This window comes from Cercospora kikuchii (assembly GCF_019650295.1).
Source record: "Cercospora kikuchii DNA, contig_00005, whole genome shotgun sequence".
NCBI lineage: Eukaryota > Fungi > Ascomycota > Dothideomycetes > Mycosphaerellales > Mycosphaerellaceae > Cercospora > Cercospora kikuchii.
Genome location: NW_025408586.1, coordinates 1,440,961 through 1,466,334, shown reverse-complemented (window position 1 = coordinate 1,466,334; position 25,374 = coordinate 1,440,961). Strand labels below are relative to the sequence as shown.

Here is a 25,374-nt window from a genome sequence, read left to right as displayed (position 1 = left end):
GCGCCTCTCAGCGTCCCTCCGTGCCATCGAACTTGCCATTGTCAGCAGCGACAATTGCGCAACAGCGGCAGACTTCGATCGCCCGTTGCTCGACTCGCCCGTACTTGACTAATTCCAAACGCACCGCCAGATTCATCCTCGTTTCCCCAGCCACTCGACCCTCGCATAGAGCGCCTCGAACCACGGCTGCCGCGCGCGAGCGCATTTACCAGATTGTCTGAGTTGCCACGAGACCGCGGCCATGTCTTTCGGTGGCTTTGGCAACACCAGTTCCACCTTCGGCGGCGGAGGTGGCTTTGGTAGCACGAACACAGGCGGTTTTGGCTCGACACAGACCACATCCTCAGGCGGTCTTTTTGGCGCCAACACAGCTACTGCTGGTGGTTTCGGAAGTGGTGGAGGTGGGTTGAAGTCTCAAGATACGCAAACGGCAGCGCATACTAAGTCCCCGATTACAGGCTTCGGCAGTACAAACACCAACACCTCAGGCGGCGGCTTGTTTGGTAACAACACGAGCACCGGCGGAGGCTTTGGCAGTGGAGGCACTGGCTTTGGCGCTACCAACACTGCCAGTACTGGATTTGGGGCTAATAACAGCTCTGGCGGAGGTAAGAATACCCTTGAACAAACGACGACTCGAGGCCCGCAGAACCGCTGCCAGCGAGTTGCGAAAACTCCGGAGACTAACAGGACCGTAGGTTTATTCGGAGCTAGCAAACCGGCAGGTGGCTTCGGCTCGACCAATACTGGGTCCATATTTGGAGGTAACAACACCGCGAGCACCGGCTTCGGAGCAAATAACAACAATACGACCTCGGCTTTCGGCGGCGCGGCCTCAGGCTCAGGAGGCTTTGGTGCGACGAACAACAGCACTGGTGGATTTGGTGGTTTCGGTGCGAGCACCGCTACTGCACAAAACAACAATGGAACTGCTGGCACACCGTTCCAAGCTTTCCAAGAGAAGGACACGGCCACAAGTCAGACTTCGCACTTCCAATCGATCACTTTCCAGCAGCCTTACCAGAACAAGAGCTTCGAAGAGTTGAGGGTCGAGGACTATCTTCAAGGAAGGCGATACGGCAACAGCAACGGCCAAGCAGGCAGCTTTGGCACAAGCACTGGCTTTGGTGGCAGCTTGTTCGGGGGCAACAACAATACTGCGCAGACTAGCGGATCCTCACTGTTTGGCGGCAATACCTCGACTGCCAACAACGCTTCCACCGGATTCGGTGGATTCGGTGCGAACAACAATAACACCGCGGCCAACACAAGCTTTGGTGCCAGCAATACGGGGGGAGGACTCTTTGGATCACAAAGTAAGCCTGCGGGTGGGCTCTTCGGTAACACCACAACTGCAGCAACTGGTGGATTCGGCAGCACCAACAACACCACCTCTGGTGGCGGTCTATTTGGCGCCAACAACAACAACACAACATCGACTACGACTGGATTTGGCGCCAACAACACTTCCAGCGGCGGCGGCCTGTTTGGCGCGAACAATACTGCTGCGGCAAAGCCGGCGTTTGGTGGGTTTGGCCAGACTGCCACAAATACCGGCGGTTTTGGATCAACCACCAACAACACCACGGGTGGAGGCTTGTTTGGCAGCAACACTAATACCAATACCAATACTGGTGGTGGCCTCTTTGGCAGTAACAATAACAACCAGCAGCAGCAGAGCAGCAACCCCTTCGGCGGCAGCGCCAATACTGGCGGCCTCTTCGGCAATAACAACCAAGCGAAGCCCGCTGCCGGAGGTCTTTTCGGTAGCAATACCGCTGCCACCGGCACGGGCGGTGGACTTTTTGGCGCCAACAACAATAATCAGCAGCAGCAGTCTGGTGGCTTGTTCGGATCGTCCACCACCAACAACACAAGCGGCGGCCTGTTCGGCAACAACAACCAGAACAAGCCAGCTACTGGTGGCCTGTTCGGAAGCACACCAGCAAACAATACTGCTGGCGGTGGTCTTTTTGGCAATAACACGAGCACAAACAACGCTGGAGGCGGCTTATTTGGTGCCGCAAACAACAATAATGCAGGAGGTAACTCGCTGTTTGGCAATAACAACAACAAGCCAGCCGGCAGTCTCTTTGGGGGAGCGAACAACAACTCCGGAAATAGTCTTTTCGGAGGTGGTATGGCGAACAACAATAACCAGCAGGCCACTGGGGGCAGTAGCCTCTTCGGCTCTACGAACCAGCAGAGCAACGCCAACAACAACTCGTTGTTCGGGAGCCTCGGCCAGAGCGCGAACCCCAACCAACAGAATCAGCTCCATGCGAGCTTGACTCTCTCTCCGTACGGCAACGATCAATTGTTCAGTTCACTGGGACAGTCTTCCGCCCCTGTTGGACCATTGGCCACCCCGCTGACAGGCGCACGTCCAACACCGGCCAAGACCCCAAGCCTGTTGTCCAGCAGCCGACTAAACTCGCCTATGTACACGCCAAGGGCAAGCACAATGGGCCGCACCGGGGGCTACGGCTTCTCTTACTCGACGTACGGCACTCCAGGCTCCGCGTACTCCGTCAGCCTCACACCGCAAGCTAGTAGTCTGCTGAAGCCGACTGGCAGTCTGGGCAGTGCACTGACAAGCAGACTCGCGAAGAGTATGTCCATGAATAACCTTCGTGGCGATACACCTTCTCGAGAAGGAGACAGTCTACTCCGTCCGGCACCTGGCAGTGCCTCTAGTCGCTACCTCAACTCTGGCAGCATGCGGAAACTCACCATCGACCGCAACTTGCGCACTGACCTCTTCTCTCCACCGACGAGTAGCAATCTCCAGCGAATAGAGTCTATTGGAGACCAGCAGAGTCCTGGATTAGCGAAGAAGGTCAGCTTCGACAATTCAGCTGCGACGGGTGCAAGACAGACTGAAGCCACCCCGAATGCTGGCAACGCACTTGTGCGCACTGAGACCGAAGACGACGAAGAGTCACCCCGTGTAACGCGATCGCAGGCCAAAACGAACAGTGCGCCGGAGATGGAGCAGGTCAATGGCGCGAAGTCGCTTACAGATATACCCGAGGATACTGAACCTCATCGTCCCGCATCCGCTCCATCGACCAAGAGACCAACAGAGAAGACGCCTCTTCAGGGCATCCACATCGGCGACTACTTCACTGAACCGCGGATCAAGGATCTGAAGAACATGTCCCGAACCCAGCTCTCTAAACTGAAGACGTTCACAGTGGGGAGAGAGGGTATTGGCAAGATCGAATTCCGAAACAATGGCAAAGGAATCGATCTCACCAACGTCGACCTGGACAAATTGTTCGATCCGAACGACATCGACGAACAAGAGGGCGACGATCCGAAGGCCATTGTGCGCTTGAAGGTCCGTTCTGCGACGGTGTATCCTAAGGAATCTGAGAAGCCTGCGCGTGGTCAGGCACTCAATGTGCCCAGCAGAATTTATCTCGAGAACTCTTGGCCACGCAGCCATGGAGGCAAGAAGGCTGTCCTGGCGAAATCTGGACCAGCATACGAGAAGCACGTGAAGCGATTCCGTAACGTGGAGGGCACCAGATTCGTGAACTACGATGCTGACACAGGCACCTGGATCTTTGACGTTGATCACTTCACTACCTATGGACTTGACGATGACGAGGACGAGGATACCGAGGCCATGGAAGACGTGCAGCAAGATTCTAGCGAGCTGAGCGATCCGCCAGCCACATTGCCTCGCGACTCGCAGGACGACACGCTGCAAAGCTTCGAGTCTGGCAACAATGGGGAAGTTGACGACACTTTTGAGTTCAAATTGAACCGATCGAAGTCCAGCATGCGGAGCTCTCATATTCCCGGCGGGTTCGAAGAAGAGGCTAGCAGGCACATGATCGATGACTATGACGAGAGAAGCCCGACTGACAACGTGGTCAACTTCGATATGTCAGGAGGCTTAGGTGAACAGGATGCGGATGAAGACTTGTTCGCGGCACAAGGTGGTGCCGTGCAAGCGCCTTCACCTGCCGCGATTGAGCGCTACGGTTCCAGTATGGCTCTTGACACCGCTGGCGCAGACGACTTTGCTGAAAATGCGCAGGCCGAGTCGGATTCCGAGCCCGAACAACTGCTACCAGGATCTTTCAATGCCGAAGAGCCTAAGCTGCTGCGATCAATCTTGAAGCCGACAGCGCCCATTCCGCGGACGTTCGCCAGTCCAGACAAGTTCGCCAACGATACGTGGGAAGAGCACCTTCAACGAACAATGAGCCCCCGCAAGCGCGACCGACAGGCGTTGAAGGATGTGCAGCGCAATCTGCTGCGCGACGATGGACATGACTTTGCAGATAGTCCATTCAAGCGAAGTGTGCTTGGACAGAGTGCACTTGGTCAGAGTTACCTTGCTCAGAAGAGTGTGGAGAAGGCCGGCTTCAGCAACGTACTTGGAGGCAAGCCGGACCTTGGCAGGAGTCAGGCGTTCAAGACGAGCATGGATCTTATGAATTCGCTCTGGGCGCAGGAGAAGACGACTACAAGAAGTGCGACTGGTGTCAAGGGTTTTGAGGTATGATCGATCCCAAACACTATCCCCCATATCCCCCACACACTCATGACTTCCACACCCCTGCACTTTGAACATTCACGAGCATGTCATTGCTGTTCGGCGTCACACCTTGCTGCGGTCTCGGCAAAAAGTTGCCGCGATCGTCTACCATGTGTTGTATAGTAGGTAGCTGAAAATTCGTTCATTAGAACCCTTACCCGAAGAAACCTCGCCACTCCGCCGGCCACGAACTCGATGAAAACGAGGCCACCTTTCACGACAGTATGAAACCCCATTTTGCCAACAATGGCACGCTCATTTACGCTGTCCCTGGCTCCAGCCCCGAGGTCCGTGGGCCGCTTGAACCTGCAATGCGTTCCCTGGTCGGCGAACGAACAGAGATTCGCTTCGCTCGATTCGCGCCAAATGCCGACCTCAATATGGAAACATTGTCACTGCAAAAGCAGCTGACGATCACTGAGTTCGTCGATGGCTTCCCTGTTGCCCGGCCCGACTCAGTACACGTGGATTTTGCCCAACTTGCAGAGAAATCTTCAGATGTGGAGTCGGTCGTCTGGCGTCTCTCAGCTCTGTTATTCGAGTCAATCCGCACTAGTGCTGGACACCTCGTGAATGGGATGTCGGACGAGCAGATCCTGGCATTCGAGCCCAGACTGCGCAAAGACGCGGTCCAAGAGTTTTGGGCGGGCATCGTTGAAGCCACCAGCACTGAGAGTGCCGCAGCAGCTAAATCGGCTGAAGAGAAAGCACTCTATCTGTTGACTCGCGGCGACCATACTGCCGCCTCCGAAGTGTTGGCCAGGGGCAGAAACTTCCGACTGGCTGCGTTGATTGCCCAACTCCCTGGATCGGAAAACAGCCGAGACCTTATCAAGAAGCAAATTGAGATCTGGAGGAATCGCAATGACTGGAGCGAGATGTCTGATGCTGTCAGGACCCTGTACTCGATTCTGGCAGGAGAAGTCTGCACAGTGGCCGGCAAGAATGGCGCCAAGGAGGATCGGGTAAAAGAGCTCAGTATCTCTGAGCGCTTCGAGCTTAACTGGACCCAGAGCTTTGCCTTGCGCCTTTTCTATGGAGGTCACGACACGCTGGAACAAGTCGTGAAAGCATATGCCCATGATATTGACAACGGCCGCGAACTGACTCTCCCGACGCCTTTCTGGACCGATCAGGGCGCATCCGAGACTTCGGTCGCTGGTCGGGAGGACACTCTGTTCGGACTTTTTCGCCTCTTCTCCACCACACGTGCCTACCCAGCAGATCTTGCGTCTCTCTTCGATCCCCACACGGTCTCAGGCTCACCTGCGGACTCTCGACTGGCGTGGCAGCTTGCCATCATCCTTTACGCAAAAGGGCGAGCCGACTACATCGATCATGCTATCCTTGACAGAATCACTCGCGATTTTGCCGCTGAGCTCGAGTATGCCAACAAATTCGTCACCGCGATCTGGGTCCTACTTCACCTCACTGATGCGAACAAGAGAGAGTCCATGGTCAGGGAGGTCATCATGCGCAACGGTGGCAACATTCCTGATCCTTCAACTGGCGATGAAATGACTGAGACGAACGTTTTCGACCAGCTCACAACGTATCTCAAGATTCCGGAGCACTTGCTCTTTGAAGCGAAAGCTTTACACGCCAAAGCAGAACTCAAGAAACCTGCCCTGCAAGCTCGTTATCTCCTGATCGCCGGCTTGTTCGACGAGGCTCACGACGTGCTTATCTCAACCATCGGTCCAGCGGCGGTGATCGAGGAAGACTACGACGAGCTCGTCGACATCCTTCGCCGGTTCCCAGAACATGGCAATGGTGTACAAGGCTGGGAGACAGGAGGCGCAGTATACAGCGATTTCGCATCGGTCGTCACCATGAACCTTGGTCGGAAAAACTCACATGGAGGCAAATCAGTCATGAGGAGACTGAGGTCGGGCTTGGAGGCAATGAACAATGCGGATCGGAAGCTCACATTGGAAGAGAGGGTCTCGATGATCGAGATGGGCCGCATTCTCGCTGAAGAGGCAAACGAAGTGGGTCTCGAAGAGATTACTAAGACTGTGGATGTGCGCGCGGACAGCAATGGCACAGGTCTTTTCGAGAGATATCAGGCTGCCATGGGCGTTGTCGTCTAGCAGACGGCATTGGATCTGGGGATAATGCTGCCTCTGCTGGCCAATGCATGAGCTGCTCAGAGTGTCCTCTGCTCGGCTTCGCCGAATCGATAGCTCGCGTAGCATATGAAAAGGGACAACGTATCCCACGCAACGATCACTTCACCATGGTGTAGTCATTTGCAGGTCCTGCCGACTCTTTTTGCTCCACTGTGATGGCACCCAAGGAGTTGGTGCGCTCCCAGTAGAACTGTCGCATGCTTCCCAGAATGTGCCAGCAGTATACGAGGAAAATCCGAAGCACAATCGCCCTGTGTTGCCCTTTTGCGGCTCAGCTGGCATGAGCCATCACAGTCATTGACGTCTTCGGCTACCTGCATACTGTAGGGATGTTGCCTTCCACCTCCTTCCTGCAACCCGCCTGTCATCACGATCAAAATTCGATCTAAACTCGGCGCGCTTCGCGTGCTGAGACACTGACAGATTTTCAACCATCGTTCTAGACAACCACTTCGGAACGAAAGACTGCAGTGCATCGCGGAAGCGCGCGATTTGCCAAAAGAGGTAATCGCATCTTTTCAGATGTGGAAACTTTTAGGGAAGACCTCATGCACTTTCCTCCCACTGCGGCGCCGATCCCCGCTTGGGTGAAGTGAGCCGACCGACTGCATACATCCGTGCGAGCGTGGACAGCACGCAATGCAAAAGCTGCTTTGTTGATCCTTCATGGTCGGAAGAGGGGACTCTGGGCCATAGTGCTGGGATCAGGCAATTTTGAAGCAAATTTTCGAGGCGGATGGCGGCATTCAGGCATTACATACATCGCCGATGCGGCTTTCTCGAGGGTGAATGAGGGAAAGGGAGCCGAGGAGGCTCAAATTTTGTGATCACAGGACATTGGGGTCGTCGTCGATGTGAGAAGAAACATGAGCTACTGCTAGACACAAGAACGAATCGCTCAACAAAATCCCTCACATGCTAGCGTTGAATTTTCTGTAGGCTGTATCCAGGTCAAGCAAACCATGGAAAAAGGATATGCTGACAATCCAAAGCACCCAACAACAACAACCTATCAGTATTCTTTCATCGATTCCGGGCTTCTCTCCGAACTCATTCGCGGCGCCTCGCTGCCAAATCGGACATCGCAGCAGCAGCAGAGACCCTCCTGCGCTCCCTCCTCCTGGCCCTTCTCCCCTGAACCTGGCTCGGACGCTGTCCGCCTGGATCTTCTTCGTCGTCGTATCCCTTGTAGCGACAAAAGCACGTGTACTGCAGCGCTTCTTTGAGTCTTGCCCATTCAACTCTCTAGTCTGATCGGGCGTCGCTGAATTTTGACCTTACCGCGCATTTCCAGCACTTGGTTCTGCTTATGCGGTGATGCCACGTGCCACGCAGATTCCGTTGATGCACTAGCCAGGCGCGACAGCCGGGATCGGCACTGAATGGCATCTGGGCAGGAGTGGTGTGTGCATGTGCCAGAACCGGCCTGGGATGGTTGAGAGCTACTTCGTGTGCGACCGCTGTGCTGTCTGCTGGTATCCGATGAGGGGTCGGTATTGGGGGAGGTTCTTGTAGTTGAGGAAGTGACCTTGTTCGTGCTATTGCGTTGGTCCTTGTCAGCGGTGATCCTGTAGCTGTGTCACTTTGGTTGTTCCTGGGGGCCAACGGCACAAGGCGGGGTTGAAAGTATGGTTCGGATCCATCGAGTGAGAAGGCAGTCTGAGCCTGATGGTTGACCGGTTGAGGTGATAGGATGCCTCGAGTGACCCGGACTCGTGCGAACTTGCGCCTGCAAACATTCAAGATCTCACGTCGCGTTGGCTGCTCGATGTGGTGTCTTGGGTATAACGACACAGTGAGCCTAGTTGACCGACGTGCTAGAGCATTTGATCTGACATTTATGGGCAACGCGGCCGAACGCTGGGCTGCCTTGGCCGCAGCTCTGCTTGGCGTGACTGGAACATTGTACTCGCCAACGGATGTCAGTGCTCGCCGCGCGGGACTGAATGTATCCATATCTGGAGCAGCCACGAAGGGGTGCGAGGACAACTGCGCAAAGCGATGCGTCGAATGCCCACTTACTGGCGGCCTCCAATATCGTCTTCCGCGAGACCTTTGTCGAACATCATCGGTCTCGCGTCCTGTTCGTGATGAAGCGGCATTCGGCCGCATCCATCGAAGACTCGTCAAATAGGCACTCCAATGTCGCCGCTCATGCGTATCAGAGGCATAATCGACCTCGCCTGGCCATCTGGGCACGCCTGGGGGTGTTCTCCTGCGGTAAGGAGGTTCTTGCGGTGGCCGTGCCTTTTCAGGCACTTCAGGCAGATCCACAGAACTCCCAACAACCCTCTTCACAATATCGTCGACAGAAAAGCACCGCCTACGTGGCACATTCCCAGTCTCGGCGAGGTCTTGGAGGATCAACCCCCGATCCACGGACGCGATTCGTCCTTGGAACGTCCGAACGGACGGCAGCGTTTTCAGTGTGCGAATGCTATTGCGTTCGGTAATGGTGCAGAGCCTGGTGCCTGCACTGCGGTCTGTGAGCAAATACTCATTTGAAGTCTGTTCGCCAGTCTGGATGGTTTCGGCGTCAAAAACAGAGCTATGATCGCTAGGTGTTGGGTCCGATGAGCCCAATATAGCTCGAGTCGCGATGTTCGTTTTGTATCGACCCTGCTACAACCATATCAAGTCAGCTGGGGTAATGAATGAAGCTTGACCGATGAGCCAAGTCCCGGTAACGAGTTTGCAAGAGTTCTGGGGTGCGCGACGAAGTTACCACGGTAGGTTGTGGTGCAGATGTCAAGAGAAACTCTGTCTGCCCTGTTGAATCCATTATCGCGCAGATACAAGCGTAGGCATGCTACTGTAGTTCATGGATGGGCCGGGTATAAGCGAATGGAATGCAATGCCGGAAACCAACCTCGTGGATAACGTGGAGGAAGTCTCGCCTCAAATCCCACCTACTGTGTTTCGCTGTTTGCAAAGCGGTATTGCCTTCCTCGCCCAAAGCGCCAGCCCCACGTGGCTGCAAGAAATATGATGCCGTTCCAAGGCAAGTGTCGCGGTGTCCGCACCTGCCCACAACGCACAATTTCGGCGCAGGCAAGAATGCACTGTCAACACCTCGGCATTTGATGACAAGTCAAACGGGCATAGGCATCACATCAAGGAGCCAGTAAGTAGGTCAGATCAGATTGACATTGTGTTTACTGCTCTCATATGATGGACATGAAGCCTTCTGTCCGAAGGCCCAGATGAAGCCAAGCGGTTGAACCGGCAGTCCGAAAAACTTTTGAGGAAGTGAGCCTCGGAGCAGCACACCGAAACACAGGTCCCTGCAGTCCAGAGTATTGTAGCTTCGCCCGTGCTGCAAGTCAGGAAGTCAATTCTGGTTATGGCGCTTGCAGAGTGTACCTCGAGTGAATACTTCCCGGCTCCGCTAAGAATTGAACCGACCGTCATCGTATAGACAAATTGAATTGACCAGGATAGGAATACGCGATGGGGGAGGTCTGTAGTACGTCGTGGTACTATTGACGGAATTGGAACGCATCTCGCGCACGAATCCGGTAGGCAGTCTCGGTCCTTTGAGCAACTTGAGTTCTGATAGCGTGCAGAGGGTAAGTACGGCCATGAAGCGGCTGTCCGCTCCGGAAGTCATCCCTCTTCTCGCACAACAGCTCGCCATTGCAGTCTTGCGGTCATCCTTGTCTGCTCAGATAGTATCAGTAGCACTTCATCCAACGACGTAGATGTCAAGTAGAAGAGCACGTCCAGTCTGCGAACAATTCACCGTGAAGAACAAATTCCTCACATGAACTCCACTTCAATGCGATCGAATTACCAAATTGCACGCGCAGGTTACTCAAAATCCCACGGACCAGTATGTATCCAAATGCGCACCGCACCACGAATACAATTTGCCAGGATTATGCCCAATCGGTACAGCTCTCGTCCTTTCGGTGTACAGTGAACCGACTGTACGGAACGGTAGCGACACAACACCGACACCAACGAATGCAACGTAGATCGCGATGTGCGACTCGCTGTTGCAATTGCAAACATGCGAGGGGCTTTCATTGTGGCAGAGTGGATTTTGTTGGGCCTTCAACCGTTCGGCTGGAAGAAGCGCAGGCCTGCACGCCCATCCGGGTGCTCACGACTGTGTTCGGCAGTGGAGTCGAGGGAGTCGAATGCGACATGCTGATATCGTCCAGATGTGACCTGGTACTTGCTCATCGTGTGACTCGGGCAGACCATGTTGTACAATAGTACGCTCGCAGACCTTGCAGGAACAGCAGTCGGCGACAAGGGAGGTGTGAACGCATCCGCGAAATTTGGAGTCCAGCTCTGCAGTTTTGAATGTGAGAGTGTGCTGGCCCAGACCTTGTTCTTGACGGGGTTTGCTTTGACTTGCCGCACGTCATTGCATGCCTGCCGCAGCTTCCAAGCTCAGCGCGGCCATGAGTCGCGGAGTGCCCACACGAATCCTCCCATGTCCTATCAGGAAATCGCGTTGCGAGGACTACACTGTCGCGGTGCGGTGCCACCAGGCGTCAGTTGCGGTGAGTTAGCTTCCGCAACGCTGGCACCCTGTCCGTTTCCAGACATGATACCTCTTGCAGCGCTCTCCGGAGACGTGGTTTTCTTATTGCGTATCTGGCGCAACCCGTCCCTTCTCGTGCGTCGCTCGTCTGCTGTGGCACCGCGGCGCTGACGGAACGGCGTGTGCGACGGCGATGGTGCACCGGCGTCCACGTGCGTGGGACGTGGAGGTGCGACCATGGGAACCTCAATGGACTGCTGCAGCTGTGCGGGTGCTTGTTTGGCCGGTGGTGAGCAGGGCATGGATGTGTCTTGTGGATGTGGATGGATCAGCCACAGCGGCGGCGTCGTGACAGAGCAGGCGGCCCACAATTTAGAGTTGCATCCCGGCAATGGCGTTTGGAACGACCAGCTCCCGGCGAGCTACGGCTGCAGCCTGCGGACGCACACTCTGCGCGACGATCCCGGACCAGAGGCATGGGACACGGGCGGTCAGCTGCGAAGGCGGCGACGACATGCTGGGCGCGATCCTGGTGCTTCAGCAGTTCGAGGTTGCCGGCAGCAGAGCTTCGAGGAGGGCCGAGCGGGCGGACGATGATACATACGGTCCAGTTGGGCACGTCTGGACAGCTCGCACGGTGTGGCATATGTCATGTCGCGGTGCGGCGACGGGCGGAGAGTCAGTTCCTGAAACATGGTTGAATCTCCAGCTGATCTTCGCTCGTCACGGCTCCAGCAGCCGAGTGTCGGTTCGCGCATGCAAGTCAGGTGGAAAAGCTACGCGAGGAGGCCCAAGACGCAAGCGAATAATCAACCACGCGCGCTGAGTCGCCGCGGCGCCCACGACGGATCTCGCCAGATTGGCAGACGCGGGCGGTGTCGTCGCCGCCGTCGCGCGGTCGTCGTGGGAGCTCGAGTAGCACCTGGCGCGCCCAGAGGTACAGTTGTGCATGTGGGATCGCAGTAAACTTACCGAGTGCAGATATGCAGCCGCAAACTAGCATGAGCTGATTAGATTTTTGCCTTCCGCAAGGGCCACTGATCCAATCCCGAGACGTGTTGGAGGGCCGCAAGCAGTCTCGCAACCCGTTATTCGCTGGCTGCTGGCGCCTCATTCGTCGCGCGGGCGTGAAGAAGCGGCGGCGGCGTGGTGGTGCAACGGTGCGACGTGTTGATCGGGCGGGCTCCACTCCACGCGCGCATCACAGAGGCCTTCAGCATCACTGCCACGCACACCCAGCTTCCCCTGCCCTGCCCGAGGGATGTGGACACACACCGTGAGCGGCTGGCCTCCGACCACCGAGCTGCAGTAGCGCAGCGCAGCGCAGCGTCAATGGGTAGGGAAGGGAAGGGAAGGGCAGACGGGCAGGCAGGTCTGAGAGAGCAAGGCTCGGCTCGGCGACGCGGTTGTTGCATTGGTCCTTTTCAGCCAGCTCCATGCCCGTCTGCTGGCTGCAACCAGCGCGCGGACAGCGGCGTGCAGTTGACTTTCCGCTGTACTTGATGCGTTGCAGCCATGCGTCAGCCCGACCTCCTAGCAGGAGCAGGTCTGCGGCAACGGCCCTGCAGGCCTACGCTAGGCGACAAACTGCCTGACTCCTGCACCTACCGCCCACAATGCTGGGGTGGACTGCTAGGGAGTATTATAGCTTCCAAAGTTAAGTGCGTCCCCCGTCACAGAGTTCCGCAATTTACTGGAATAGCAGAACGATTGGGCTGCAACGCGATGCCGCCTGTCATATAACACAAAAAGCCCTCCCATCCCTCTGATGCTTAGCTCCGATCCCTTTGAGCCTGGTGACGAACGATAGTGCGCCGTTGTCGAGAGCCATCCACCTCACTACCCTCCCACGTCCCCATGGCCCCTCCACGACCGGCTCTGGCCCAAAGCGAATCCAAAGCTCGATTTTTTGAGCGTCTCGGCCTCGACGAACGAAATGAATTCCACCGACGAGTATACGCAATGATGAAGGTATGTGGTTATCGTGTGACATTTGCTACACACCTACCCATTTCGACAACTGCTCACCTCAAGTCCAGGAAGAAGCCGTCGAAGGCCGGCGACGCATGACCGAATCTCAGGACGTCCTCGTTCCTTCCCTCAGAGGCAACACAAACGTGGAACCGCCATATAGCAATGCCCAAATCAGCGAAACCGTCACGCACCGCGAAATATTACGAATATATCGTCTGGCACGCCCGGAGACCCGAGTAGTCTACGATCTAGGCCGCGACACCGACCGAGTTGAGGAGGAAAACTGGGTGATACGTTGGATGCTGTGGCATGTCTTTCGGTATCGAGACAGTCGCAATCGAAATAGACGGCACATCTCTCCCAGCCCGGAACGCCCACCACAACCGAATCCTAGCATAGCCGCCGTGACATCAGGTCATCGAGGCGGCTCTTCCTCGCAACATCGTATGTTCGCTGCCACTGCGTGCACAACTCTCACGACTAACATCAGTGTAGCAGCAGCAGCATCAGCAGCACACCGACAAAGTTACTATTGGGATCCCGTTCGCAACCAGTGGTGCTTCCGATGACGACATTTACTCGCCGCTGACGATACCACTTTCTGTCACGCACACAAGCGCCCCGGAGATCTCTCAGCGACGACGAGTGGAGGGCTTGGGGTTGTTTGGTGGTTATGCACAGCGGGCATGGGGAAAGATGAATACAGTTCTGGCCGTCTCGAAAATCAAGCGAGCTGGCTCCGCTTCGATTTCTCCTTGTGACCAAGCCACTCCGCTTCCATCTCCATTTCTGGCTCGGTCTGCTTCCACTTCACTTCCAGCCGGACCGATTCCTTACGGAGCAAGCTCCAGGCCTGAAGAGCACAAAATCTTGCTGGTTTGCGGGCAAGCACAAAGAGCGAACGGAACACCACCGTGGCTCCATACACAGCAGGAAGATTGATACACCAACGTTGTAGTAGCAGTAGAGGAGAGACGAATCGCACGTCCTGGGGACGCTGTAGATGACGATGAGATTGGAGACTTCTCCGAAAAAGCCGGTCTTTGCCAAAACTATGTAAACTTTAATTACTTAATCATTTCTACTCTGCTCTGTCCAGAACCACATTTTATGGTGTAAGTTTTCGTTCCTGGCTGCTAGCTCGAACACGTCGGGTACCGTCGAGGGCATAATTGGAGAGGCTTGTGATTAGCGCCCGGCCGACAGCTGCAGCCAGCTGTTCGCATTTCCTTATTTCCACCTCGAAGATCAACCACGGCCGCACCAGTCTCCTCTGCCGGAAAGTCTAAAGCTTGCAGAGGGTTTAGAACGCGTTTGCCGGATCTGGGCGTTGCTACAGGTCATGATTGACTTTCATCTTGCAGACGATCTACTGCAACTTTACCTCCTGTTATCGTATGGCCGTGGACCATTGCTGTGACAAATCGTTGCGAAGGCACCGGACGGGGGACGCGCATTGATGTCAATCATTGTTGCACGTAAGAATGAGAGTCGCGAAGCCCGGACGGATGCGCGGCATCGCGCTGACAGTGTTCAGGCATTGTAGTGTGCCGAGATGTGATGCCAGCGGTAACATTGTTGGATGATCAGCAAGGAAATGTCCGTCGCACCTGCATGAGATCTGGTTGACAGGGAAATCGTCGCACGTGTTCCGGGGACGTGCTCAGGAACGCATGCACTTGGATGAACTGAACCAGGTCGAGACTGGGAACCAGTATGAATTGACATCAAAAACTTGGAAGTTCCTCGGCAAACTGCGAGCACAATCTTGCTAGTAGGGCTTTATCCTTTATCGTTCTTCAATGATACACAGCAAGGACTCAGACCTCTTGTTGGAAAGCCGGACCTTAATCAGCTTTTGGGTGCAAAGAGGTCTCTCCAGAACTCTTTGAAACCATATTGAGGTCTCCGCTCATCGTACACATGACCGGCGCCATCCATCGCAAATTTGTCGAGCACTGAACCAGGTCTGTGGCCTATCACTTCTATGCCCTTGACTTTAGGCGCAGTCGCCCTGGCATGGATCGCGGCAGCAACCTGAGGCGCTACATCGGCGAAACAATTGCGCAGTTCCCGTTCCAGTGAAAAGTAGGGCTTCTTGGCAAGATTGGGTGCCATGAGGTTGTAGGAGCGAGTCAGCTCGTTGAGCTGCTTAATTGCCAATTTGTGGTAGGACAACTCGGTCTTCTCCCATTGAGGATCCCGAAAAGGCGCGACTGGAAGGTGATCAGTTTCGCCAAACACGCACATGTTATCAGAAGACTTACCAGTAGGTCTTCGCGGTGCATCTGGTGGTGGCGCTTGCGACAACATAGTGTGCTGTGTTCGGATTTTGACCTGTTCCTCGGTTGACTTCAAAGTACCATCGTCGTTGAATGTCTGCTCGAGCAACTTGATCTCTTCGTCCATTTGCGTCGCATCGTCCGAGTTTTCTGGCTTCAGCTCCCCTGTGATGGTGATTTGGGACAGGTGACCTTGGCTGTCGATGGCGTTCATCTTCTCAATCTGCTCTTTCGATGGATTCTCGAGACTTTCAGCGAACGCGTATTCCTCAGCCAGCTTCACGTGTGATTCGAGACTACCGCCACGGCTAGTAATAACTCGGCACACATGTCGCCGCCAGTCTGAGCGCAGACGCTTTCGAAACGTGTTGGCTGTCGCTATGACTTCCTGCTGTTTCTCAATCCAAGGAGGCACGATGTCTTGCTTCTTGATCATCTTGTTCATCAAATATGTGGTGGTGTCAATGAACGGCGAGCTAGCGTTATGGTCACGTTCTATCTTCTGACCACGAGGAATATTCTTGAATTGACCTCGAGCGATCGCGTCCTCGATTCTTTGGTTTGCCAATGAGACTATCCCCTGAACTGAGGCGGCGACCTGACGGGCGCCGGGCAAGAACCGGGCCTGAACTTCTTGACGGAATTTCTCGCGCTCCTCATCGGTCATTCCGTTCATGTCGTCTTTCGAATATTTGTTCGCCTTTTCTCGAGCGTTCGCAATACGCACGCCGTCACTATACTTGGTCTTCGATCGGCCCGTATCGACTTGTCGTGGTGGACCACCACCGCGGGGCATAGGCCGAGTGCTATCATTGAGCATCCGTAGGCTGGCATCTGCAACGCTCTCTGTCCCGGTCCATGGCTCAGCAGCCGCACTCTCACGGACATGCTTAGGAGCACTTGCTGGCAGATTTGCTTGCGATATGGCGCCAGCGTAATCGTTGCGGAAGTCAGCAGCAGCAATCTTGCCTTCGAGCTGCTGACGCAAATCTTCACTGAAGCTTGAAGCTCCGCCCATTTCCTCGACAGACTTTCGAGCACTTCGTCCGCCTGTCGTCAAGGACTCTTCACTTAGTTGCTCCAGCTTCCGGGTCATTGCACCCTTGCTCTCTTCGTCATGCTCAGGATTCTTTTTGGAAGCATGTTCGCCACTTTGGGGCGCGGGTGGCGAACGTGCATTGGAGCTGTGTCGCAAGTGCCATGCTGGTGCACGCACGCGCACTCGCAAGTAACGAGCGCGAACAGGCCAACACGCGCGATTGATCATACAGCTTCCTGGCATCCGCGAGTGTCGATATTGATGAAACCCGACAGCATGGATGGCGCTGGTGATGATGCTCACTCAGATGGGAAGCTGCGGACGGCACGCTCCGAGGCTTGGCAGTCTCATCCGCTGGTTGGTGGTTGTTGTCCTCGACACTTCACACTTGCCTCTTTCATCAATCAGACTCGCGCCAGGATGAACTGACGCGCAACCACGGAAGACGTATATGTGACAAGCTCGTCCGGTGCAACCACATGACGATGCACCCAAGCATGCTGCTACACGACACCACGGACACGACTCGGCGGCTGCTGAAAAGGTTCGCAGCAATCTACCGGCAGCTCTTGGCTTATACCGGACGCGACTTATATGTGTGTCACAAACGCTATTCTTGTTTCAATCTTTCGACATCTCTGGGCTCGCGGTGGCGTTATAAGGTGGGTGGTTCCTGAGTCGCTTGGGTCTACGAGTATCATGTGATGGCTTGCTCGAAACATTCTCGCTGACGCTTGAACGATCCCGCGTTTGGGCAGGCCAAGGCCTTCGCCAACAATGGTACAGATTTCTTCTGCTCCTACTCGTGGGAGTCGACCGAGCTATACAAATGCCCCAAGACAGCCATTCAGTCTCTGGCGTGAGACTGTTGGTCCCGCCCACGAGCCACAGTTCTAGAAAGCGTCTGAAGAGGTCGCGCCCGCTCGAGACTACTACACATCAGCCGCGTTTGCATGGCTGAGCTCTCGAGCTTCACGCGTCTGGCTGTCCCAGCGATGGGGGCCAGCTGAGTCTCGTGAAACAGCGTTGTGAGCCAGTGGCACATAAACACATGCCTTCCAATCTCACACCAGCTGCTTCTCCACAGATCCCAACTCTGTCTATCGCTGAATTACGCACAACCACGCGCAATGCTCCGAACCACTAATCCTGATCGTTGTTCTTCGCAGGCAGAGCGTCACAATAGTGCCACCTGGGCGCAATTTTCTGGCCCGCCGCTAAGGTCCTTTCGTCGGACCCTTCACAATAGCCATGCCAGCTGTATATAGCCGGCCTTGCGCGCATGGGCAGACAGATAACTGCAAGTTGGAACAGACTCTTGGACTCCAGGTATTGCGTTCGTTTCTGAGCCGATTTTTCCATTAACTAGAGTCACTCTTTGTCGTCCGTACCTACCTACGAGGGGACTTCACAACCTACCATCATTTTGCAAACCCCGAGTCCTCGGACTGCCTGTACGACATCCTGGAACACCACGAGAAGTCGCATCTGTTTCAACTGGCACCAAGACACACGCGCAGCATTTTCTTGTCAACGGATGATGGAAACCGAGTCGTCGACACTTAGTGCCTACAGCTTGGTTCTAACGTGGATCAACGCCGACCACGAAGGCCCAGAGTTCTCGAACGAGGCACTCTGTAGAGCTGTCTCTCACGATACACAGACGCTCAGCGTACTTTTGCAGCACGTCGTACACCTCAACACCATTTGGCATTCCAGCTGGCCCTCTCTGCGACTGCAGCGGCGCAGGCTATACGTGACCGACTTGAAGCCGCGCATCGAGGGCGATCTATGGAGGATTGATTGGCTTATCCGCTTTGCAAAGTGTGAAATTGGCGTCATCCGCAGGGACCAGTCACTCTCTCCAACTTTTACTGTCAAGGACAACATCACGATCGACCTCCTGATTCGGGCGCAAAAGATCTTGGGCCTATTGCGGTCTGAGATCGATGCCTTGCCAGAGAAGGACCGCGACGCTACGAAAATACTCACCGACGAGATCCTGGAGCGGCAAGACGCGAAAAGCTACGTACCGGTAGCACTCTTCCTAGAGGAAGATATTGGTAGACCTAGCGTTACCTTACGCATCCCGGAGCTCGAAGCGAAACAAATTATTATGAAGAAACCATCGAACCCTCCTGCGTTGGTGGAGTGCACTAGTCGTTGCGATATTTGCAGCTCTAGACCTTGTCGATGCTGGGCGAAGAAGCGTGTTGAACGAAACGATTCAATGTTTAGTGTGGTATCGCAAGGAAGTTTGTCGCAATGAGAATGATCACGATCAAGAATGACATGAGAGATGAGATTTGAACTGGACGGCTCCCCGAGACAGAATGAGATATTGATAATACAGCTTCTTACTATAGCACTATGATATATAGTGCTTATATGCTTGATGTACACCTCCGTCAAGTCTATAATTATCGATGACCTCTCAGTGACAACTATCACGTGATCGCGCGAAGATCGCCACTGTCTTCGCCGAGAGGACAGATTAAGTTCCTGTTCTCGATGCACTTATTGACGATTCCAACCTGTACGTTGATACTGAACCCATTGTGTGTTTCGCACAAATACTTTACGCTCTCTTCATCGTCATGGCGAGCTCGGTTGAGCCCACAACGAAACTTATCTACCAAGTTGACGAGTCCGCAAGAACTATCCTGACGCGACTAAAAGCTATACGCCAGTACCAAGATCTCTCAGATGAGGACCAAACCCTTTTCAAAGCCGCGACGACCTCTCAGGATGACTCTTCACAATGCTACGTCATTGAGACCACAGAGACCATTTTCTACGTCCAAGGTGGCGGCCAGCCTTGCGATACCGGTGTCATGATCATCAATGGGTCAAAATTGCAAGTCACATCTGTACGATATGGTAGCGGCGGCAGTGTTCTTCATCTAGCTCACGCCAATGGCGAGATTGAGCAACCACGCGAAGGCGACCTTGTGGAACAACAGATTGATGGTGAGAAACGAGACTCCCATAGCAGATCACATACAGCTGGCCACATCATTGGACTTGCTGTCAGGAAGCTTGCAGCAAAGCACGAGCTGCCCATCACTGAACTGAAAGCCTCTCACTATCCTGATGCATGTTTTGTGGAATTCAAAGGGCTTCTTGACGGAAGTTACAAAGACGAGATTCAGTCGCAGGCCAGTGCATTTGTGGACCAGGCCTTGCCGGTGAGATTGTACTGGTACAGGCCAGAGGAGTTGACGAGCAACAACGTGATCACAGCAGAAGGAATGCCAATCGTGACTGGAGCTGATGGCACTTGCCGAGTTGTTGATATCGTGGGCGCTGGTTCGTATCCGTGTGGAGGAACTCATGTTCCTGACACCAGCTTTGTTGGGAAGATTTCTGTGAGAAACATCAAGCGCCAGAAAGGGAACACGAAAGTTTCGTACGCGATTGCGACGCCAAGCTGAATAATCTGCTTACGAGACGAGACGGTATTCAGCTTGGACCCCTCACTGCCCCTCGTACTCCAATAAGAGCACTTCGCAGCTTCAAATGCTCTGCTTGTTGCCTGAATAAATATTGCCACGTGCCGTAGTCAAATACAATTCAGCAGTATTGGCACTCAAGAAGCCAGAGCACTACTCTCTAGCGCAGCATAGAGATTAGAGCTACCAGACTGTGGACCTTAGCCAAATATCTCGAAGGCTCGAAGCCGATAGGATGGCCCACAACATCACAACGCTGTTGACGCAGCTGCCAATCGATCCAGCAGACCGTCCACGATACAGCAAAGAGCAATTGGCAGCTTACTTCCAGCGCATCAAGCTTCCAGAAGTCCACCTGTCTTCCCCCGTCTTGAGCGACCCAAGTCTGGCAACGACGACGGAGCATGGTCTTCCACTGCTCAAGGCTTTGCAGCTGTACCATGTCTCAAATATCCCATTTGAGAATCTAGAGCTTCATTATTCAGCCAAGAAACATGTGTCTCTGCACATGGATGTTCTGTACGAGAAGTTCGTGGTTCGAGGGGAAACGCATGGCCGAGGAGGGTACGTCGAAAACGATGATCAGCTTGAGCCAGCATTGACAAGTCTCGTTTAGGCGATGCATGGAACACAATGGTTTCTTTGGAACCGTATTGCGGAGCTTAGGATACGACGTGCGCAATTGTGCTGGCCGTGTCAGTCGATCATACAGCATAAACACGGAAATCAGGGAGAAACAGGGCGACACGTACGACGCCTGGAATCACATGCTCAATCTGGTCCGAATCGAAGAGAATTGGTATGTAGTAGACGCGGGCACGCCGCCAATGGGCCCCAACATCGTCTTCCCGCTCCAGGATGGGTTTGAAGCGGTAGCAATTCCGCCTAGAAAGATCCGATTGCAACAGCGTAGCATACCTGAACACTATGCAAGCCGAGAGCAAGATGCGCAGAAATTATGGTGCTATGATTTTTGTCTCCACCCTGATCAACCTGGCCGAGAGAACGTGTGGACACCGATCTACTGCTTCACTGAGACAGAGTTCTTGCCACAGGACTACGAGATGATGTCGTTCTTCACATCGCATAATCCACGCTCCTTCTTCACCTACTCAGTTCTTTGTGCGAGGATGATCCTGGACGAGGCGAGTCAGGCCATTGTCGGAGATATCACGCTCTTTAACGACAGTGTTCGCAAGACGGTGGCCGGGAAGAGGGAGGTTTTGGCAGAGCTCAAGACTGAGGAAGAGCGAGTGGCGGCGCTGAAAGAATTCCTGGGAGTAGAGTTGACTGAAGAAGAGCGAACAAATATTCTGCCAGAGAGGATGCTTCGTTAGTGGAGATCATGGGAAATTGAACTACCGCGAGGACTTCTCTGTTCGCTGCAATCTGATCACCAGTGCGCAAGCCTTCTTCTTCGGACGACATAGATTGCAAGCCTGCAGGATTGTAGACGGCTTCGCTTGAGCTCGCTATGTGCACCCGGGCGAAGTGCACTTCTTGACTGATAGGTCCGATTTCGCCATCCTGTAAAAAGGGGCTTGTTTCCCTCTGCCATCGATGTCGAGTTTGTCGACGTCGTCTTCGACACATCGGGTGATCTACGTTATTATTGCGGCTCCTCTTCGGATGGTGCCAGATGCTCCTTGTTTGATATGTTTTAAGCGCCCACTGGTCTGCGTACGATTGTGTGATGCCAGCAGCATCACGCATCAATACGCACTTGGTTCCAACTGGTCGGGTCGTTCGCTGCAAAAGACGAACTTGCGGTGAGGTCGATTTCGTTGAGCGTTGACCAGCAGCTATCAAATATGGTCATTGGTACTAGCCAGCCTCCCTCGTCTATGTTGGCGCCTCACTCGCGTTGTTGGGAGGCGAACCAAATGGTCGGGTATGCGTCTAGGATTTGTAGTCAATACCGCTCCTTGAAAGTCTCGCTCAAGGCTCGCTACCACGCTCTGTCACCAATTTTTCCAAACTTGACAGCCCTGTAGCTCCATGCAACCGCATAGTAGCGCTGCACTGTCATCGGCGGAACGTCGCGTCGCCACCGGTTATTCTGATGCTGTAGGGGCCTGGTTGGAATTCGGCTTTAAACTCTACGCCGCTCGAGAGCTGCCACAGGTCATAACTGCCGACCTACAGGGAGGCATTGCGACAAGCCGGAAGATGGAGGAGGAGCTGCTTGTGAACACGTCGCAGACAGCTAGGGCGCGCTGCAGCATAATCAGCATCAAATCGGATACCTGCGCTCTGGCGGTGTCTCCAGATTGTCGGTCACACTAGTCAATGGACGGAGAACAATTTGTCAGGTGGTCTTCTGGGACCAGCACATCGATCCCCGGGAGGAGAGAGTCGTATGAGAAATGTAGACAGCGTCGTTGGGTTCTGGACGGATCACATGTCAGCCGAAGCAATTTGTGGCGCCAGAATTTGGCAACAACCACGCTGTGCACGCAAGCTGCGGGAAGATTTGCATTGTTTAATGCATTGCACATCACTGCCCTGTTCGTGAAGCGAGCTGATCGTATTTGTTCTGAGCCATCAGCTGCAGCGTATGAAATCGCCGTACGCAAGCCATCTGCACGGCATCTGCAATGACATCGATCTCCACGATCTGACTTACGTACTCACCCGTCGTCACGGTATCATTTGACAACGCTAGCACCGTCCCGGAGTTGAAGCTCACATGTCAGTGGCAGTGCCAAGAAGTCTGCGGACGCACCGCAGAAGTCCGTCCAGAAAGAGACTGGCGATCTCGATGCCTGGCGAGTCATAGTTCTATGGCGTCTTAATATGCCGGCATTAAGCGCCAACCACCACGTCGCGTATTATAGGCACCGCGGTATAGGAGTGGAGGGGCTTGCCTCTCCCTTGGAGCCACCTGAGTGGTCCGAACCCCAGGACGGAAGTCCGACCAATTGTTATGTCGCATCGCTGCGTTTGTGCGCGGCGCGGGACGGCAACGCTTTGTGGAGTCAAATGTACGCAGCCTGTGCAGCGGAAGGATTGCTCGAGAAAGCAGGAACGGGCCTAGTACGTCCTGAAGTGTGGCTGAGAACCACAATGGTGAGTTCGGACCTCTGTGGATATGAGTGGACAATAGGTCGCATAGCAGGTCAGCTCCATCACCTCGATGCTGGTGGGTTTCTGTCAAAATTCATTGTCCTCTTGCGCGTTTGAAACGATTCTGGAATTTGTGACCCCACAAAGAAGCCTGATGAATTCACTTGCTGATTATCGCGGGCGCCGCGCTGCGTTGCACACGCGACTTCAGCGCTCGGAAAACTTGGAATCATGTCTGGGTGCACTTAATCTGTCCTGCATGCTAGCAGTTTCGAATGCATGCAATCCGCAGTGAGCACTAGCTAGCTTGTGATGAGAAAAAGTCCATCGAAGTTGGTAATGGAGCATCACGAATATCATCCTGCGAGGTCAGCAAAGATGTCGTGATGCTAGCCGTATGTGAGTTGCCAGATCTCTCGAACCTCGCATTCCTGATGTGATATCGTCGCCATCGAGCCCGTGTGTACAACTGCTCGGCATTTTTTCGTTACCGGCACAGTGCAGCCTTTCGCCTGAAGAGCACATTGCGCCTTTTCGAAAGTGTGGCCACTGAAGCAGTCCGATTGGCTGAGCACAAGCAGTGCTATAGTATAAGCCTTTTCAGAAACCTTCAAGCTCCAAGACCAGGATCGCTGAAACCATGCGAGACCGTGACGTGCAGACTGTGGTGAAGAAAGAATTCCTCAACCAAGTTCCATGGCGGAAGTCTAGTCATGGTTCTCCATTGTCCGCGTGCGACATCCTATACCTCACATCCTTTGACATCGCCAGTCTGTGCATCAGCAACCTTGGAAGATGTTCGTCCCCCTTGTGGCGCACTGTCATTCGAATTCTTCTTCTCGTTCCACTCCTCGAGCAGCGCCTGTACCTTTGGACCCCAAACATCTTCGCCTGCCTGTAACTCGTCATATTGTAAGACGTTGGTGGGAAGCTGGAAATCCGATTGTCTGGTGCGCACCAAGCTTGACATGCATGCCAGCGAGCCTACCGCTACCCCAAGATCCTGAACAAGAGATCGGACGTAGAAGCCAGAGGTGACAGTCATCTTTAATCGACACGCCGGAGCTGGACAAGGCTTTGGCTTATGGTTCATGTCCTCATCCTGTAGCTCTACCGCAGCTTTGGCGTCCGAACTCGCCGGCTGCTCGGTGTCCTTGGGAGGTTGAGCAACTTCCGTGTCAGGCTGCGCTCCCTCCTGCGTGGAAAGTCGCTTGATTGTGGCAGGCATGATGTCAGGTGTTGACTCGTCACCGCTCGCGTCTCCGTTGGCTTTCAATCGCTTCGATGGTGAACTGGTCGTGGTGCCCGCTTCGGCCTCGTTCAATTCAGATCGCTTCCTCTTCAATACTGCTTCGCCAGATTCTCCTTCGGTCGCGTCTCTCTTGGGGCTCGCTCCGCCGAGCTGGTCAGGTAGAGCCTGTCTCGCGAGGTTCTTCTCAGCACTTTCTGCTTCGATGCTAGGCCAATGCCAGCTATGTGTGCCTCCCGGATACCATTCGGTCAGTTCCAGCTCAGTGACATCCACAGGCCTCTCTTGAATCTCGAAACCTTCCGGTAGCGGTTTGCCTTCTCTCGCATACTCGTACAGCCTCTTGCCTTGAACTCGAAGTGCGGAGAAGATCGGAGGCTTCTGCATACCCTTGCCTCTAAATTTGGCGAGAGCTTGATCGACCGCCTCTCGACTAACATGATCGTATGGCTTTCGCCCAACGATCTTGCCTTCTGTGTCGTAGGTATCTGTTGCTGCACCAAACAAGACTACAGCCTCATAGCTTTTTGTGCATTCCGTTGTGAAGTGGCCCAGGTCTTTCGTTCCGCTGCCGATGCCGAGGATGAGCACACCGGTCGCCATTGGATCCAATGTTCCTCCATGACCCATCTTGACATCTCTCAGCTTTCGCGCCTTCACCTTGCGTTTCTGTCTTTGGTTGTGCGATTCGCTTTCGATCTTCGATCTCTCGCGATCGAGCCATGGTCGAAATAGTTTGGACGGATTGAACTGTTGTTGTACATCGCGGATGACCTGAGCTGAGCTTATGCCGGGCGGTTTGTTGATGGCTGCGAGTGATCATTAGGATGCAAAGACGAAGCATGATATGGATTGGACCCATACCGTACCGAGAACGCCTTCCAGAATGGGGCCCGACATGGTGGTGACGATTCCTGGGACAGGCTTGTTTGTGGGATGAATTGCTTGCTTGAGGCTGCGAAAGAGTAATTGGCGACCCCCCATGGGATTTGTGTCGATGATGTCGCCGACAGAGTCGGCCGTCGAAAAGCGCCAGCACAAGCTCCGCGCACCTGGCTCCGATCCCTGCAGCCGCTAAACTTTATCTTAGCGTGCACGTCGCGACCAGGAAGGCGCGCCCAGGTGCTGGT

The 25,374-nt window shown here is 54.3% G+C and overlaps 6 protein-coding genes across 6 annotated transcripts; 4 read left to right on the top strand and 2 right to left on the bottom strand.

Annotated features, from left to right (window-relative positions):
• Nucleotides 1-241: 241 nt before the first annotated feature.
• CKM354_000835500 (uncharacterized protein) lies at nt 242-6,648 on the top strand (the record flags this gene model as incomplete). Its single annotated transcript, XM_044803726.1, has 4 exons — nt 242-401; nt 459-608; nt 699-4,516; nt 4,705-6,648. The coding sequence occupies 4 exons, from the start codon at nt 242-244 to the stop codon at nt 6,646-6,648; spliced, it is 6,072 nt and encodes a 2,023-aa protein (XP_044659661.1).
• An 8,359-nt stretch (nt 6,649-15,007) lies between these two features.
• On the bottom strand, nt 15,008-16,720 carry CKM354_000835400 (uncharacterized protein; the record flags this gene model as incomplete). Its single annotated transcript, XM_044803725.1, has 2 exons — nt 15,008-15,372; nt 15,424-16,720. The coding sequence occupies 2 exons, from the start codon at nt 16,718-16,720 to the stop codon at nt 15,008-15,010; spliced, it is 1,662 nt and encodes a 553-aa protein (XP_044659660.1).
• Nucleotides 16,721-18,014: 1,294 nt separating this feature from the next.
• On the top strand, nt 18,015-18,746 carry CKM354_000835300 (uncharacterized protein; the record flags this gene model as incomplete). The annotated part of the gene is made up of 1 exon (XM_044803724.1): nt 18,015-18,746. The coding sequence occupies one exon, from the start codon at nt 18,015-18,017 to the stop codon at nt 18,744-18,746; it is 732 nt and encodes a 243-aa protein (XP_044659659.1).
• Nucleotides 18,747-19,074: 328 nt separating this feature from the next.
• Nucleotides 19,075-19,911, top strand: CKM354_000835200 (uncharacterized protein; the record flags this gene model as incomplete). The annotated part of the gene is made up of 1 exon (XM_044803723.1): nt 19,075-19,911. The coding sequence occupies one exon, from the start codon at nt 19,075-19,077 to the stop codon at nt 19,909-19,911; it is 837 nt and encodes a 278-aa protein (XP_044659658.1).
• A 253-nt stretch (nt 19,912-20,164) lies between these two features.
• On the top strand, nt 20,165-21,266 carry CKM354_000835100 (uncharacterized protein; the record flags this gene model as incomplete). The annotated part of the gene is made up of 2 exons (XM_044803722.1): nt 20,165-20,493; nt 20,546-21,266. The coding sequence occupies 2 exons, from the start codon at nt 20,165-20,167 to the stop codon at nt 21,264-21,266; spliced, it is 1,050 nt and encodes a 349-aa protein (XP_044659657.1).
• Nucleotides 21,267-23,737: 2,471 nt separating this feature from the next.
• On the bottom strand, nt 23,738-25,228 carry CKM354_000835000 (pseudouridine synthase PUS4; the record flags this gene model as incomplete). Its single annotated transcript, XM_044803721.1, has 2 exons — nt 23,738-25,053; nt 25,114-25,228. 2 exons carry the CDS (start codon nt 25,226-25,228, stop codon nt 23,738-23,740), a joined length of 1,431 nt encoding a protein of 476 aa, XP_044659656.1.
• Between the last annotated feature and the right edge of the window lie 146 nt (nt 25,229-25,374).